The sequence below is a fragment of the Cavia porcellus genome, unplaced genomic scaffold, assembly GCF_034190915.1.
Source record: "Cavia porcellus strain 051 isolate PalLab524CR breed Dunkin Hartley unplaced genomic scaffold, mCavPor4.1 scaffold_38, whole genome shotgun sequence".
Classification (NCBI taxonomy): domain Eukaryota; kingdom Metazoa; phylum Chordata; class Mammalia; order Rodentia; family Caviidae; genus Cavia; species Cavia porcellus.
Genome location: NW_026947521.1, coordinates 2,885,931 through 2,903,189, shown reverse-complemented (window position 1 = coordinate 2,903,189; position 17,259 = coordinate 2,885,931). Strand labels below are relative to the sequence as shown.

Genomic DNA, 17,259 nt, shown 5'->3' with positions numbered 1-17,259 from the left:
TTTCATGGCTAGAGCGCTGTGCTGCTTGGGAATAGCTCGAAAGGCATCTGCTGGAGAAGGAGGCAGGAGGGCCCGAAAGCCGTCAGCTCCTTGTAGTCAACCTTCTTTGGCTTCCATGTTTTCTTTATGCCTTGTAATTGTACTCATTTTAGGACTTAGCAGTTCTTTTTCTTTCTTTATAAAAGATAACCAAGTCTCTGACCCCTGGGTATTAAGCATTCCTCCTCTGTGCTGCCACTATTCTTGCAAGATAAATCTGCCCATATTTTTAAAGTGAGCTTTTCTGTTTTTTGACAATGTCACCTTTATTTGAAAGGTGTCTTTCCCATATTTTCTCTATTTCAGTTTCATTCTAAAGAAGGTATTGGTTTGCTTTTGCTTATTGTGTCCCTTTGTAATTGTCCTCAGCTTTTTTAAAATTGAACTTTTAAGACCTTCGCTTACCAGGCAGGTACTTAGCCGCTGAGTTATGGCCCTAACTGTCCTCAGCTTTTGTACCTGTGTTCTTCCATATTGTGTATTCGACTGGTTTACTTCTGTTGTCTTCTTCCTGTTCTCTTGCTGTTGGATGATGGTTGTCACTTTCTATCCTACTCATACTCCTCTCCTTAGTGATGGTAGTTTTCAAGCGCTGTTTGTGAAAGCCTTTAGTTTTTTTGCAGGGATGGAGGTGGGTTTGTTACTGGGAATCAAACTCAGGGCAGCCACTGTGCTGCAGCTGTGTCTGCAGTAGCATTTAGTTTCATTGATGGATAAACGAATACAAAAACACTACAGCTTCATTCTTTGGGCTCATCTATAACTTGTAGCTAAGTTAACACTTTCCATAATTTTATGAGCATCATAAAGTGTTGTAACAGTTGAAATTATATTCACAAAGCTTATCACCTTGCTTTGAGCTATCATCTTTGCTAATACACATTTTTTTTCAGCCTCCAAATTACATTATTTATTTCATTGTAATAGTACATGTGTCATGAGTATTTTAAAAATCATAAAGTAGTGGTGTCTTTTAGGTATTTAATTTTATTCATGATTCTGTTCCTAAATTTTAGCAATGATTAAGGAAAATTGATTGTATTTTATTTCATTTTATTAGTATATTTAGTGAATAATAAGTGTATTAAATGCTTTGTGCAAGGGTAAAGAAACTTAATTTTATACAGACTGAGTAGCCAAAGGTAGACTGTGTTATGTACATTTCTTACCTAGGAGTACAGGACTTCAGTGTGTATACAAACATTTATTGGCAGGGTGAAGATGAACAGCTACTTTACATGTTTTTGGGAGTGATTTTATTTTATTTTCGATCATTTTACTTCTGAAATAATAGTGCTCTCAGATTATTTAAGTTGTTCATATGTAAGGGTGTATAAACGTACTCATATCTTCTCATGTGATGTCAGTTTTCCAGCCAATATCAGCCTCTGCAAAACTCTACATGAATCCTCATGCAGAAGCAGAACTCAAAACTCCCAAATTAGATTGGAGCATAGAAGTGCAGAATATTGCCATTGAGCTGACCAAGCCCCAGGTGAGATGCAAGGGCACGTTAGTAGTTTTCAATCTAGGTCGCTTTTGTCTTTTGTGATGATTCTTTTGTGAAATCTGTTGGTTCTCTTTGTTTGTTTTGTGGAGATTTGACTTTTCAAGTAATCTTTTTCTGAAAAAAAAATTTCAAGCTGAAGAATTTTTTTTCATTTATCTGACTTTAGATGTTGCAGAATCTTATCAAACTATAATGAATAATATTTTCATTTATTTAAATTTTAATGTGGTTTTTCCTTTCTTAGTTTTTAACACTAGACCTTCATGTTAAGTGTTGTCTATTTTGTAAAATAAGTGTCTTGGCAGCTTTTTTCTTTTTGTTTCCCAAGTATAGTTGTATGACTGATTTGAGTTGCAGATTTAGGTATGAGATTTGGCCAAGAGAGTTTAGCCCAGTACTGTCTAGTTATTATACAGCACTTTTGTAATGTTAGATGTTCTGGTTAGCTACATTAGCAAAGCAAAAAAATGAGATTAACTTTAATAACCTATTTTATTTAGCTTAATATTTCCAAAATCTTATCATTGCAACTTGTCATCATAAAAAATTTCAAAGAAATATTTTACATCTTTTCTCTCCCCCTTCAGTCTTTGAAATACAGATATGTTCTTAATTTAAATACATTTAAGTTCGCACTAGACATGAATGTACGTAACCGTTGAATTGCTTTAAGAAAATTGGCAAGGAGCAAACTGAAGTTGCCTTTTCTTTGGTCTTGCTTGCATTCGAGTTCGCTCTGTGTATATCTCGTGCCGTGCCGTTTGAAGTGTTGAAGTGTTTGAAATCCGCACATTGTTGTGATGGTGGTAAGCTAGTTGGTTAGTTAGTTTTATCCTGTTTAGTTGCATAGCGGTTTCCTGGAGCAGTTTGAAAATTAACTCATAGATAGCTACCAGTGAAGTTATGATCCAGCAGACATGGAAATAGTTTTAAAAATAAACTAGTTCAGAAATAAGTAGAAATAGGTTGTTAAAAAGTTCAGAGAAGGAGTCTTAGAGTAAAAAATATAATAAAATTTGACATTTATTGAAAATGTGTAATATAATGAACCTGGTTTTTTGTTTTGTTTTAATAGTACTTAAGTATGATTGACCTCTTGGAATCATTGGATTATATGGTTAGAAATGTACCTTACAGGAAATATAAACCTAATTTACCACTTCACACCAATTGTAGGCAATGGTAAGTATGAGCTTGCTTTTTTTATTTTATGAGAAGCATAATTATACAATATGTCAAAATTAAGAGACCTGTAAACAATGTAGTATACCCACTCAGAAAAAAATAGGGTCTTCCCCTCTTCTCCAAAAGCCAAGGAGGGACATCTTTTATATGGTTGTGGTACTTTTTTGGTAAGCACATCCTCTTGTATTCTTGCATCTACAGTTCCAAATTTTTTAACTTAGTATTTAAGATTTTCAGCATTTAAAAAACCCTGCTTTCTCTGTAGTCATTTACCGGGACCTAAGATTGTAACCATGCTGGAATACTGTCATGTATTGCTTAGCAGTGGCGGTAACTTCTGAAACATGTATCTGTATGTATTTACTTCCTGAACTTGCTGAACTGGGATAGCTGTGAGGGCAAGAGGTCTGTAATCTTACAGGACCACCAGGGCATATGTGGTCTGCTGGGTGCCAAAGAGTTGATTTGCTTTGGCATACCTTCTTCCTGGAGGGTGTTCATTCTGAATGTATTTAAGCCAGAGAACTATAATTGAGACACACTGTTAGAGTGGAAATTTTATTCCAAGATATTTAACAGTGCAATATCTAAAAGTCAGAGCTATTTTCCTTGATTTCTCTTAAATGTTTTATGTGCATATGCATTAAAAAGTTTTGATTTTCAGGTGGAAGTATGCCATTGATTCAGTTCTTGAAGTTCATATAAGAAGATGTACACAGATGTGGTCATGGTGTAACATAAAGAAGCATAGAGAGTTACTCAAGAGTTATAAAATCGCTTACAAGAATAAGCTAACTCAGACTAAACTCTCGGAAGAAATCCAGAAACAAATTCAGGTATACTTTGTGCACAGTGGTGAGAGCCCTTAATTGTCTGATCACCTTTTAATGTTGATTCTTCACTTATTTGAATTAAAATATAATTTTAGAACAGCTTGTGAGAGGATTTTATGGGAAATTTAAGAATATGTTTTTCCCAATTTTTTTTTCTTTAATAAAATCTTTTCCCAGTCCTGAGAACAGGTGAAATAATGTTACTGTAAACCCTTTTGGTAGATGTTTAGGGTTTTGTAATAGCATTTTTATATATTTACTAGTTAGCTCTGTTTACATGTTTTTCTCTTAAAAGTTCCGTATTTATGTGACCATGGCTTTTTTAAAAAAGAGTTTAAGGTATTATTTTTTAAAACAGCTTTTAGTCTGGGGTAGGACAGAGGTTTATTTGTTCTTATAACAGATAGAAAATATACTGAATACATAATTTGTCATATGATCTGGATTATAGAACTCTTTCTGCCACTGATTGATAATGCGAAGTACAAGTTGAATTTGTGGTATTGTAAAATACGTAACAATCACTAGCATAATATATTAGAATTGGCATAGGTATCAGAGTCAGCTGAATTTGGGCTCAGGGCTTACGAAGTGTTCTGATCTTGGACACGAGTTTCTTAAGTCTGTTATTCTGAGGTAGGAAGTAGAAACAGAGCCTGTCTTACAAGTTGTGAGAATTGCATAAGATAATACATAAAGGACCTAAAATACAAGTCATCTGGGAAATGTTAAATACTTCCTACATACTTCATTGTAAATTCTGAAATTCAGTTTCTACTTTAGCTTACTTACTGACTTGCAGAATTTTATATTCTTAATATTTTGTGTGTTTTGCAATGATGCCTTTAGTATGATAATTGTGAAATAATATGGAAAGTAGGAAGTGTAAGAAGTAAGGCTACTACCTAAAAGAAATCCTTTTTCTCAATATGTTTGTTGCCATGTACATGTAAAGCTGTCTGTGATTTTTAAAGTTTCACAGAAAAGTTCTTATTTTCTTAAGGTGTTTAAATGGGATATACTTCCTTAGAAAACTTAATTTCTTGCTGTAAAAATTAAATGGTTTCAAAGATTAGCATATGCTCCAGTTTGATTATATCACAAGTTTTGGTAATGAACTAGATAAGCCTAGAAATCTTGTAAGAAAACTTTAATCTAATGATTATTTCCCTTATTTACAAGTGTCTCTGTTTCGTAGGACCTGGAGAAGACTTTAGATGTTTTTAACATAATTTTAGCAAGGCAACAAGCACAAGTCGAGGTAATCATTTTTATTAGTTCATTTGATGTTTTCAACATGTTAATACAGCTCTTTTAAACCTAGGATCAGGACATCTAAGTTTTATGGGAAGTTATTCAGATTTACCTAAAGTAGAGAAGAGATTTAAGTTTCCATTGATTAATTTAGTATCAGAAGAAAATAAATTGGAGTTCTAGAAAAAAGCTACGAACACTAAGGTGAAGAGCTTTGAACATTTATAATTCCAATTTGAAATACATGGAAAAGAAAGCAAATCGAGATCAGTTATCATCTTAGCAACTTAGAATGCTTTTGTTAACCTTTCTATGTGCAGGACTCCAGTTTCTCTTTCATACTTATGTACCTACTTGTTTTTTATCTTTCATTTAAAAAAACTGCTTTTGTTTGTTTCTTTTTTCCTGTTTCCTCTTTCTTATCTCATATCTCTTTCCTCTTGTCTTCTTTCACTTTCTTCTTTACAAAGTTGGACTGAATTATGTTTGTAATTGTTCATAATTGCTTATGTATTGCGCCTTGTTCTGTGTAGTTTGTATAATTGTGTCGGATGTTTCAGTGATAAGCTCCAAGCAGTACAACTCACTGTAGAAAAGTTAGAAATGGAGAGAGAACCATCTCACAGGCTCTTCTCAGTCGTAGTCACTAATGTTAACACTTTTCTGTGTATTCTGTTAGTCCTTTTTGTAGCTGTAAATTCTCTCTACCCATACTCATTTTTAAAATGAGATTAAAGCATACACAATTTTCCATTTATTTAGCAAGTGCTCATTGAGTTTTGGTTTTTCTAGCCTTACGATTAAGAGTATGGAGTTGAGAATCAGAGCATCTGAATAATAATAGTTCCAGCTTTGCTATCTTCTAATTGTGTGATTTTGGGATGTTTAATTTCTTCTTGCCTTATTTTTGAAAAATGGCATTAATTATTAGTACCTGCGTCATAGGGTTATTGTAAGGAGTATGGCTAGTCCCTGTGAGGCAGTTAGATTCCTGGGGGCATGGCACGTAGTAATTAGTAAGTGGTTTTTTCCTTCATCACTGTTTGCGTATTACACAGAAATCCACATAACAGACATAACTTTTTTACATTCCATTAGGAGAGGATAATAAGCATATACTTACATGAAGTCAGTAGGAATGGATGGAGAGAGGGTTGAGGCTGGGCAGTATTGATAGACATTGCTGTTGTAGACTGGAGGGTTAGAGAAAATCTCCCTGGGAAGATGTTTGAGCAAAGACAGAGGAAGCTGAGGGAGTCATTCAGAAAGGTTTCTAAGGAGAAGGATTATTCCTGCAGAAAGAGTGAAGCATAGCCAGCTCAACGGTCTTGGGGTGGTGGGAACATATCTGCTGCGGGGGGGGGGGGGGGTGACCAGTGAGTCAGAGGAGGAAGGCGTGAAAGGGGTGCTGTGGGAAGGAGGAGGATGTCAGATTCTGCAGAATCTTGCAAACTGAAGTGTAGATTTTTGCTTGTGTTCTGAGTTCGGAAGCTGTGTATGGTTTTTGAGAACAGGACGGTATAATGTGGTGGTTTTAGAACTCTGGCTGCCTTGAAAGCAGGCTGTAAGAGAGTGGCAGGAGGAGGGCAGGGAGACTCTTTGGATGTGGCTGAGATAATTGAGGTCAGTGGTAGTGACTTCCTGGGGAAGTTTGCAGTGAAGTGGAGAAAAAGGGTCGATGGAGTACAGGGCCAGTGTTTCCTGCCCGATTAGATGTGTGTGTACGAGAGCGAAGAGATGACTTTAAGGATTTTTCCTGAGCATGGTTGGAAGGACATAGTCCCTATTCTGTGAGATGAGGAAGGCTGGATTTAGCAAGTGTGAGCGAGGTGCGAGAAGTTCAGGGGTTCAGCAGGCAGCTGGGTGCATAATTGTGGAGTTAGCAGAGAAATCCGCGCTGGTGTGTGAATCTGGAAAGGGTCAGCCTGTAGGTTGCATTGACAGTCATGCGATTGGATGAGATCATTGAACTTCTTGGAGTAGCAGGAGAAGCGGACAGTACTGAAGATCTGAAGCACCCTGTTGTTATGGTCAGTGAGATGGGCAAAGCCCAGCAAAGATGCCCATGAAGGGGCTGCTGGAGGTGTAGTCGAGAAGCTGTCTGAATGCAGTGTGTTCATACTGGAGTAGAGGAGAATTTCAGGGAAGACAGGGTCACCTGCCTCATCATTTGAGGTGGCACTGAGAGTTAAGTATTACATTAAAAACCTTTAAAGTTACACAAATATATTTATAGATAAAGGTGCGATATCATACATATATACACACATATCTCAAAACCATACTCTCATGCACACCTAAATGTATTGTGGTTACTTGACTGTTCGCATCTGTTATCTTTTCTGTTGAGAATTGGTCACATATTTCTATTTTTCTTCCTTGTTTTTGTTCTTATATTAGCATATTTTTGTTTTATATGTCCTGTTAGGTGAACATGATACTGCTGTATACTTACATTGTTATCTGTATATATATTTTGCCCTTTTGATGTTGTACTGTAGCTCTGTGAGCACTGATTATATTTCTTCCCCGATCTATTTTTCTCTGTATTTTAAAAATTGAATAGTTTCAATTGTTCTCTTTTGAAAGTCACTCTTCTATCATCTCCATTTTGCTATTGAGCTTATCCTGTGAGCTCTTTAATTTCAGAAACTTAAGTTATTTGACTGTTGGTACCTGTTACCATTAAGGTTGAGAACTGGCCACTTTTCCCTGTTTTCTCTCTTTTTTTTAATGTCAAGTGATTACAGATTGTATTTTTGATGTTGGGGCTACTGTAGCATGTAGTCTTTGGATCCCGTTATACTTGTCTGGAAAATGTGATTATCACAAAACCTGGTTAGGTTCTGGTCCTAAGGTGTGCATTGCCTTCTGTGGATGGTGGCTCAAGTCTGAATTGAGTTCCTAACCCTTCAGCATGTAGATATGAATCTGTTACACGCATGAATTGTATGGGGGTTAATTTGAGCTCTGCTAGAGGGATGGTTTATGTCTCAGTTCAGGTCTCTAAGCCTTTGTCTCTTTGGTTGAATCAGTTTCATACATAATGAATCTTGGATTGAATTGGATTGTAGGCAGATTCACGTGCAGAAGTAAGGGCTAGTCTCTGCTCTGTCCCCCATAGGATTTCTCATTGTATACTCTGGCCAGCATGGACTTACTTTCTGGTTGTTTGGTCAGAAATAAGGATTTCTCAGGGTTGTAGCTGCCTGCACAGCTGTGCTGCACGTATTTCTTGCAGCTCCCTTCCTTGGTTGGAGCCAGGTGTGGTACTTTTCTGTGGGTCTGTAGGAGCTTAGGATAGAATAACACACTTAGACTACTTCAGTTTCTGTGGGCAGGAAGTCTCGGCATGGCTTGGCTGAGCCTTCTGCTTGGGAAGAGATCAGAATACCTCAAGGTGTTACCTGGGATGTAGTATCAGCTGAAGCATGGCTGACATACTCCATTCTCACTAGTTGAATGTACTTTGGATTTACCGTCTTTCGGCTTTGGGGTGGATTACTGTTTGTCTGTTGCCTGCTGACTCCAGGCTTCTCCTACCTCTTAAGTGTCACTTTCTGTTTCTTGCCTTCTGAGTCATGTGCTTCTCGTAACTTGGCAGCTTACTTCTTCAAAGGGAGAGGGAGACTCCCCCAGGAGGGCTGCTGTGGTACTAGGCTTATAACAGCAACTCCCACACTGCACAGAGTGAATGCGTTGTACCACCGTTGGTTAGAAACAAGTCAGAAGGCACACCCGCATTCACAGGCAAGAGTTCACCCAAGAGCGGGAGATGCTGGGGCACATCACTGAGAAAAACAGAAGACACGGAAACTCAAAACTCTTGTGTGTTGGTTCTCCATGTTTGGGTCCCTTTCTACCATCTGTCTGCTTTGCCTACTTTCAGGCTCTGATGAATGTTTTTTAAAATATGTTTGGAATTCTTAGTTTTAATCAGTAGAAAGGAAGGGCTAATATCACCATGGAGTCAAAACAGATTTGGTAATAAATTACCAATTCGGTAATAAATTTTTGTAATAAAGAGCATTTTTAATAGAAGGTACAGGCAGAAACTTGAAAGGAACGAGAGAGAATGGAAGACTAGGAACTGGAGACTCTGAGTAAGTACAGACAGTGTGTGCAAGGGGAACGGAAATGAGTGGCAGCGTGGGAGATGTGGAATCAAGAGGCTTTATATCTTGCTTCTTGTTGTTTTCTTGGTTTTTATTTTATTTTTTAAGTTACTAGGGTTTAGTGCTGCTACTGTTACTTGTTCCGCATCATTTAAACAACTGGGTAGCTTTCCAGTCTGTGCAGGTATCAGAATATGTGTCGCTGTTTGCATTAGCTGTATTCCATTGTGACACTAGTGGGTAGTCTTATCTATCTTGGGAATAGTTTGCATTTATAAGGTCAGATTCCTTAGTGGATAGTTGTTGGGTCAGGGAGTACAAATATTTTAAAGAGTTGTTTGCCATTTGTGAATTGTTCTAATGAAACAGAAATGAATCACTGGAGGAAACAGATACTTTCAGGCCTCCTTAAGTCACTTGGGTTCCATTGTGTGCTGTTAGGGCCACTTGCAGCTGCTCAGAACTTGAGGATGGATTACTGGACAAGGAAGGGCGGGTATAGGGCAAACAGAGGCAGTGCAGTTTATTTAAGATTGGCAGTTCTCATTGTGGAGCCAGAGAGTTTTAAATCAGGGCTGAAGTTTTGCTTACTGTAATCCCTTTGTGAGTCAGGGAAGGATGTGGGTCACGGATATGTGGAACAGGTGAGAGGGCTGTGCTGGATCTGTGTTTCTGTTGGTCACTTGTATGAGCACTTTGATTTTTAACAGACACATGTAAAAGAGGTCTCTCTGTGTGTGTGTGTAAAAATTTTAAACTCTGAAATAATTATAGAGCCATTACAGAAAATAAGCAGCAAAGATATTTTTCAGAGTCCCTGTGTATCTTTGACTCAGTTTCCCCCAGGGGTTACATCTTATGTAAGTTAAAACACAGTATCAGAACCAGGATTTGAAATTGGTACTGTTTGAGTAGAGTTTCTGATAGCTGTCACGTTTTTAAGTGGTGATTCTTAGATTTTTAAAATGGTAATCGTTTTAAAATGGTAATCATCAAAACAAATCAAAGTGTTTTTAGTGAACTCTTTATTTTCTTCATAGTCTTTGTTATTGAGGTTAGTGTTTTCATTAGATGTTTTTGTATTAATTTATATCTTTTCTCTTTATTAAGTCTTTCTACATTTTTTTTCCCCTGGACTTTCACACTCAGCTCCATCCCCAGCCATGTTTATAATTTTTTTCTTTTGAGAAAAAGTATTGCTAACTTTTTGGGTGTGTGTGTCAGTAAACTTGAACATCTGCCTCAACCTCCCAAGTGCTGGCTGGAATTATGGTATGCACCACATTGCCTAATTGTTTTTCTAGTTTTGAATTTATTTTGAAATGCTTTGAAAATTTTAGCATGTTGATCACATCTCTAACTGAGATTTCAACTTTGATAGTGACTTTATCTTCCTTTAAAATAATTTTTTTTTTGTAGCAGGAATCAAACTCAGGACTTTGTGCTTGTCAGGCAGGTGCTGTGCTGCTGAGCTGCATCCCTGGCCCTAAAAGAATTTTTTAAAGATCCTTAAGTAGAGATTTGGAAACGAGAAAATTGAATGTTGCCATGTGTTATCCCATTACTTGATGTCTCTTAACAGAGTATTTATTTTAATGTTTTAATGATTTTTTTCAATGAATTCATGTTTTTTCAAAATAAAAATGTATCTCGTTAAAATACATGTTTTTATTATCATAAATTAGATTTTTTTATGGAGACTAAAATGATGGTTATAATTTGTGTCTACTCTTTTAAAGTGATCAGTTTACTTAAAAAATTTTAATACTCAGATGCCTTGCAGTTTTTCTGGCATTTAGGTTTATGAAGGATGCTTCATAAATCCTCCCCTTTGTGAAGTGCAGGTATCCAGGAGGGGTTCCAGGGTGCCATCTCAGGCTGCATTTTCCTGGGAGGGTTGGCAGTACTATAATTCAGACCTTTCAAACTCCAGATGGTAGGCATGTGATTGGGTATCCTTTGCAGAGTAGCTTAGTTTCATCTGCTGTGAAAGAGTTGAAGCAGCTGAACTCCCTGTGGGCTGGTTTTTTTTTTTTTTTTTTTTTTTGGTCTTTTTGAGGCAGAGTCTCTCTACGCAGTTCAGGCTGGCCTTGGCTCACTTTGTAGCCCAGGCTGGTCTCCAACTTGCAATGATCCACCTGCCTCAGCCTCCCAAGTGCTGGGATTACAGGCGTGTACCACCATGCCCAGCTTCTGAATGTTCTGTGTTTTGATCTCTGCTGTTGTTGAAGGAAACTCCATTGTTGTAGTTTTGAACCTGGTGTACATTAGAGTCATCTGGGGAATTTTTGTAACATATGGATGCCTGGAGCCCCACACCCTTAAGATGGATTTAATTGGGGTGGGCTTGGGCCCTGATGTTTTTCTTAAACTTCTTGATGATGCACATGCACAGAAAGGATTGAGTACCAGTGAGCTGTGATATCTGCAGTAACTGTCTGTCATTCACTTGTGACTTGCAAATTCAAACAAGATTTTAGTGTTTCACTCCTCCTTGGCATATGATAAACATCTAACATTTTCTCATGCTTTTAATCTTTATAATTTACTAACCAAGCTTGTTCTCTCTACTATAGAATTGTTCACTATCAGCTTAGAATATTTTATGTTCTAACTGAAAATTTTCTTTGCCTCTGTGTTCTGTTGTTTGGTTTATCTGGTAAGTGGGCAAAGAGAGGGAGTAATAGAGACAGATGAGAAATTTGTTGCGGAGAGAGTCTGATGTGTGATTCGGGTGCCATCTGTAGCCCTCCTCTCCTGCCATACCATAGTTAGCAAAGCAGCAGTGGATGTGAATTCTGAAATACAATTGCTTTGAACTGATACGTTTTGGGTATTGAGAACATCTTTCTGTAGTGGAAGCCTTCGCTTTACTAACCTGCAATTCTAGTGCCCTGAACTGAAAGATTTCTGGATTATAACCCTCAGACCAGTCTTACCTGAAACCAGCTGTATTGCTGGTCCGATTTAGTCTCATCAAGATGCTTTCCATAGATACAAGGGTGCTGTTTACCAAATGGTATTGTGAGAATCATTTAAGAAGGACCTGGCTTTTGTGCCTGTTTTAGTCTGACATTGTGTTGAACATGAAAATGAAGAAAGCATTTATTTTTCAGTTAATTTTTTAATTTTAATTTTTTAGGTGATTCGATCTGGGCAGAAACTAAGGAAGAAATCCACTGACACAGGGGAGAAACGGGGAGGCTGGTTTAGTGGGTTTTGGGGTAAGAAGGAGTCTAAGAAAAAAGATGAAGAATCATTGATTCCTGAAAGTAAGTTCCGAGTCTGCCAGTTAATTGTATATTCATGAGAAAAAAATTAGGTAAATTATACCTTAGTCTTCCAGTTGAACTTCATTTCAAAAAACTTTTATTTTGAAAAAAAATCAGCTCAGTATCCTAGTAAATTTATCTCAAGTAAAACTTTTGAGAAGAATTACATGAAATTTAAAATGTTCAGATTTAGGGGTTTCAGCACTTAGCACTTATCTTTTCCATGAATATTTAATAAGTTTTACTTCAGTTTTAAAATTTTCTAAGACCCTCTTTTAAAACCGTTTGCAAACAGAATTTCTTTTGTACCATCTCTTTGTCTTTACTGAAATGGTGAACACAGACAGATGCTTATTTTCGTCATAGTGGAGTATTAGAGGAAATTACTTGGCTGATTTATCGTTTGCCTCTGTTGATTTTGGGACATTTGTTTTGACTTCTTGGTTTTATTTGTAAAGCTGAAGAAATTAATTTCTTGAATTACTGTTTTCCTTGTAGCTATTGATGATCTTATGACCCCTGAGGAGAAGGACAAACTCTTCACTGCTATTGGTTACAGCGGGAGCATGCATAACTTGACTTTGCCCAAGAAGGTAATTACACTGCACTGGAGAGGTGTTTCCATCCTTCCTGCCACGTGGTCTGTAATTGGATTACATAAGTTCCAACTTTTAACTGCTGGAAATATGTTATTGTTATTTCTACTTTACTCTTCAGTTGTTAAATGCTTCCAGTCAGACCTTACCAATTAAAATTTTCCCTTTATTAGTGAATGTAAAGATAATCTGATTAAAAAGTGCTTCTTATAGTTTAAATTGAATCTTTAAAACTTTTTTTGCTGTGAAACATAACTCATGTAAGAGTGAAAGAAACTGAAATGTCCTGCTCACTTGGTTGATCAGAAAGGACACAAGTGTATAATTACTGTAAGGGTCCAGATTAGTCTTGCCACTGATATAGAACCCCTGTGTATATTCCTGTTCTTGCTTTTCAAAGGCAGTTAATAACCAGCTTTTTGTGTTAACAATTCGTTTGATTTTTGTTTTACTATAAGCACTGATTTTATTTTGTACATTTTTGTCTTTCTCTAAATGGAATTATAAAGTACATGTTTGTGTTTGCTGTGAGGCCCATTCTGTTGTTGTACTGCATATATTTTGCTCATTTTTGCTGCTCCATAGGATTCCAACACTTACAAAAAATACCAAAACTTATTCATTTGTGCTTCTGTTGATGAACTTTTGGGTTGTTCTGTTTGTTCGGTTATTATGAGTAATGCTGCCATGGATTTCTTGAAGATATCTTTGTAGTGTGTATATCTTAAGATTTCCTGTGTATTATCTGCATCTTCACCAACACTTGGCATCAATCTTTTAAATTTTAGTAATCCTAAGCTAGGTATGCAATGGTGTTAAGCTCTGATTATTTTAAAACAAGAGCTCCTTGTGTAGACCACATTGGCCTTGAGCTTGTTATCTTCCTCTCCTAGCCTCCTGAGTGTTGGGATTGCAAGCTTGTGCCACCATGACTGGCTTGATCTTTGGATAAGGGAATCTTGGCTGCTCTAGATCATTCACGCTTCCACATGCTATTCAGAATCATCAGTGTTTCCAGAAGTACATGCTGACGATTTGTTAGAGATTGAACTGAATGATGGGTTACTTTAGGGAGAGTGGTAATGTCACCAAACTGGATGTTTCAGTTATTTAGTTCCTTTCTGTTTGGCCATGCATGTACTATTACTTTCTGCCCAAAGAGTGCCCATTTCTGTACATTCTTTTTTTTTTTTTTTTTTTTTTGTACTGGGAATCAAACTCAGGACCTTGCACTTAACAGACAGGTGCTGTGCAGCTGAGCTATATCTCTAGTCCTATACATTATTTCTTTTAATACTGGTCTGTTGGTAATTAGTTTTCTAAAAATGTATCTATTTTCCCTTTTTTCTTGAAAGATTCTTTTTTCTGCATATAGAATTATAGATTGTTTGAATTTATTAAGCTATCTTGAGGTCTTATGGGAAATCACTAAAGCTTTTATTTTTCTTTCTTCATTCTCTTTCCTTTCTCTTTTTAAAATTTCTAATATCTTTAGATTTTATATCTCATGTGTCTGTCTCTTCTTTATTCTGTATTTCCAGGTTCTTAATTTATTCTTAATTTGAATTGTTTCCTCTTATTCTCCCTTGAGCTGATTGTTTATTCATTAAATTCCTTATTTTTTGTATCGTTTAGTTCTTGAGTTTCTGTTTGGTTCTGTACACTTTTTTTTTTTTTTTTTAAAGAATAGCTTTGAAATTCTTTACTAACATGCTCAGTTTTGTCTTTTAGCTCCTTGAGTATAGTGAGCACCACAGTGTACCTCTAAGCTTACACTTCCTGTGAGTGTAAAATGTGATGTCTAGAGTCCCTGTGAGTATCTATTCTTTGTGGTTTTTGTTGGGTTTGTTTGGACATATTCTGGATTCGATGAGCATATCTGTACATGTGCCTAATATATTAGATATTGATTTTGCAAATGATATATACTTTTATGTTTTAGAGACATAGGGAAATAGTATCCAGTAAGGTAGATTCTTGTTTCAGGGAGACGTTGTGTTTCTTCCTGGTGTCTGTAGCACCATTACGTGGGATCACCTCGGTCTTTTGGGGGGCTTGATGTGATTTGATGCTGTGCTGTGGATCCTGGGAGTCTGCCTACTTAGATGCTTGCCTTTCGCCCTGCACCGTGGCCCATCAGGGTCCTAGCCAAAGTTGGGGAGTCTCATCGGTGCCATTGCCCTTTGTGGGGACCTCGTTTCCAGTTTGGATCTTGCTGGCCAGCTTCACAGCCCCTTGGCTCCCTCATTCAGTTTTCAAGCACTCTGGCTGAGTTATGGTCTCAGATTCCAGAGTTATCTTCCGGTTGGCTGGCTGTCCTGTGTCTAGGTCTAGTCATGACTTGACAAGCATCGGGTCAGGAGTCTCCTTTTAGTGTGTTGCTAACTTCCTGCAGCCATCAGGTGGGTGTTTCTTATTATCATTTGTTTGTTTGTTTTTTTTTTTTTTTTTTGCTCATCTACAAGAAGTCTTATTGTACATCATTGTTATACTACTTTAAAACTTAAGAGAAATGAACTTTGGATCTTTATAAATGTGTATTAGAGAGAAAATTTTATCAAATATTCTGCTGTTCTTCATTTGTGGTAATTATGTGATTGCCAAAACCTCCATGTTGCTAGGTTACGTTATAATTCATCATATTTATTTAAAAAGAAACTGCTAAAGGTTATGTAAACTGTAACAATTTTCACTCAATTTTTTTCTTCAGTATGTTGCCTATATAATGACCTTGAAGTTGGTAAGCACTTCTATTGTAATCAGAGAAAACAAAAATATTCCTGAAATCCTAAAAATCCAGATCATTGGCCTGGGCACCCAAGTATGCCAGCGACCAGGAGCGCAAGCCCTTAAGTAAGTTTTTAAAAACTTATTTCAGTTTTTAACTCTAATAATGATTGTAGACCAGAATATATGAAATGCTATGCAGCATGGAAAAGATCAGTAACACTCTTTTTTTTAAAGTTTTTTAAATTTTTTGTGGTACCAGGGATCAAACTCATGACCTCGTGCTTGCCAGGCAGGCACTTATGCCACTGAGCTAAATCCCTGGCCAGTAACACCTCTTTTTAAAATTTTTTTGTGTGTGCCAAGATAGTCATCTTGTGTTTCCATAACTTTGTAGTTCCATAATAACTACATAGAGTTCTTCATTATTGTACTCCTTCCTTTTCTTCACAAACATTTGATGCCATGTGCTTCAGGCTCCGAAAGCTGTGCGTAGGCACCGTGAGCCTTCGTTTTCAGGAAGTGTAAGCTGTAGCTGGTACGACATACATAAAGCTAGTAATTCAGGAGCTGTGTAACATGTTAGGTGGTCAGAGTGAGGTGATGGTGTACATTAGTACCTTCTGTTACTGCTGCACAAGCTCATCTGGGCAAGAGCCTAACTGAACCCATGAAGGCTTAGTCTGGCTGATGGGAAAGAGCACGAGAAGAAGCAGGGGAGAGATGAAGGCTGGTGAGGCTGGCATAGGAGCAGGCAGATAACTTCTCCCATTTTGCATGAATTTTTATTCACCAAAAAGTGGTCAGAACCGCTGCAGTCCCCTGGGGTTGGTGAAAGTGAGCTTTTCCAGCAGACAATGAGGTAATAAAAACAGTCACAAAGTGATAGCAGCATTGCAAACAGATGACGAAAGTGAATGGACGGCAGGCTAAGGAAGCTAAATTTCACTTCTGGGTAATAGACTGGGCCTGATTCTTGGAAGACTGTTTTAAGAAAAAGTTGTATTTCAGCCTATTAAATTACAAAGGCTCTTATGACTTTCTCATTCTCCTTGGACTGCAGGGTAGAAGCAAAGTTAGAACACTGGTATATCACAGGTCTGAGACAGCAGGATACTGTGCCATCCCTTGTGGCTTCCATTGGTGACACTGCATCATCCTTGCTTAAAATTGAGTTTGAAACCAATCCAGAGAACAACCTTGCTGACCAGACGCTGACCGTCCAGTCCCAGCCCGTGGAGGTCATCTACGATGCTGTAGGTGCAGGGAGGCTGGGCTCCTTGCTGCGGCTGCCTTGCATTTAGTGTTTGCTTATTTCTCTTCTGTCCTGTTTAATTAGCAAACTTCAGTTTCATAAGCTTTTTCTTGTTTCAAAGCAGTGCGTGTTATAGTAGTCGATTTTAATTTCTCATATGCTATTGCCATTTTTTTACTTAAGTACTTAAGATTTATTTATGTCTCCTTATGTTGGATGTAAAAACCCTAATATACCTACAGAGCAGCCTGTGCATGTGCCAGCTACTGCCGATTAGGTGCACACTGTTTGCCTGCTCTTTTTTGCTCTCCGTGTTTGGAACCTAAGCTCGAGGAGTGGTAGGAGAATTCCCAGTGCTGTCTATATGGGAGCAAGCACTGACGCTGAGGTGTTCCGGACAGCGCTGCCTCCAGCTCTGTGTCTGTGCCTCGCCCTCCGCTAGCCCAAGCTCCCTCTCACTCCACATACTGCCT

The 17,259-nt window shown here is 37.5% G+C and overlaps 1 protein-coding gene across 17 annotated transcripts in view; it reads left to right on the top strand.

Moving 5' to 3' along the window:
* Vps13c (vacuolar protein sorting 13 homolog C) overlaps positions 1–17,259 on the top strand; it is a 154,148-nt gene that overhangs the window by 30,884 nt on the left and 106,005 nt on the right. For 12 of the 17 annotated variants that reach the window (XR_010045619.1, XM_063243390.1, XM_063243388.1 and 9 more), the window contains 8 exons: positions 1,407–1,534; positions 2,625–2,731; positions 3,399–3,570; positions 4,766–4,828; positions 12,079–12,208; positions 12,707–12,801; positions 15,515–15,657; positions 16,595–16,787. Coding sequence is in view for 16 of the 17 variants with exons in the window: in XM_063243390.1 (XP_063099460.1) it covers positions 1,407–1,534; positions 2,625–2,731; positions 3,399–3,570; positions 4,766–4,828; positions 12,079–12,208; positions 12,707–12,801; positions 15,515–15,657; positions 16,595–16,787 (1,031 nt within the window). In the remaining variant the exon portion in view is untranslated. Of the gene's footprint in view, positions 1–1,406; positions 1,535–2,624; positions 2,732–3,398; positions 3,571–4,765; positions 4,829–4,890; positions 5,026–12,078; positions 12,209–12,706; positions 12,866–14,471; positions 15,207–15,514; positions 15,658–16,594; positions 16,788–17,259 lie in introns of those variants that run through there. The other 5 variants (XM_063243400.1, XM_063243402.1, XM_063243401.1 and 2 more) reach the window with 5 other exon arrangements.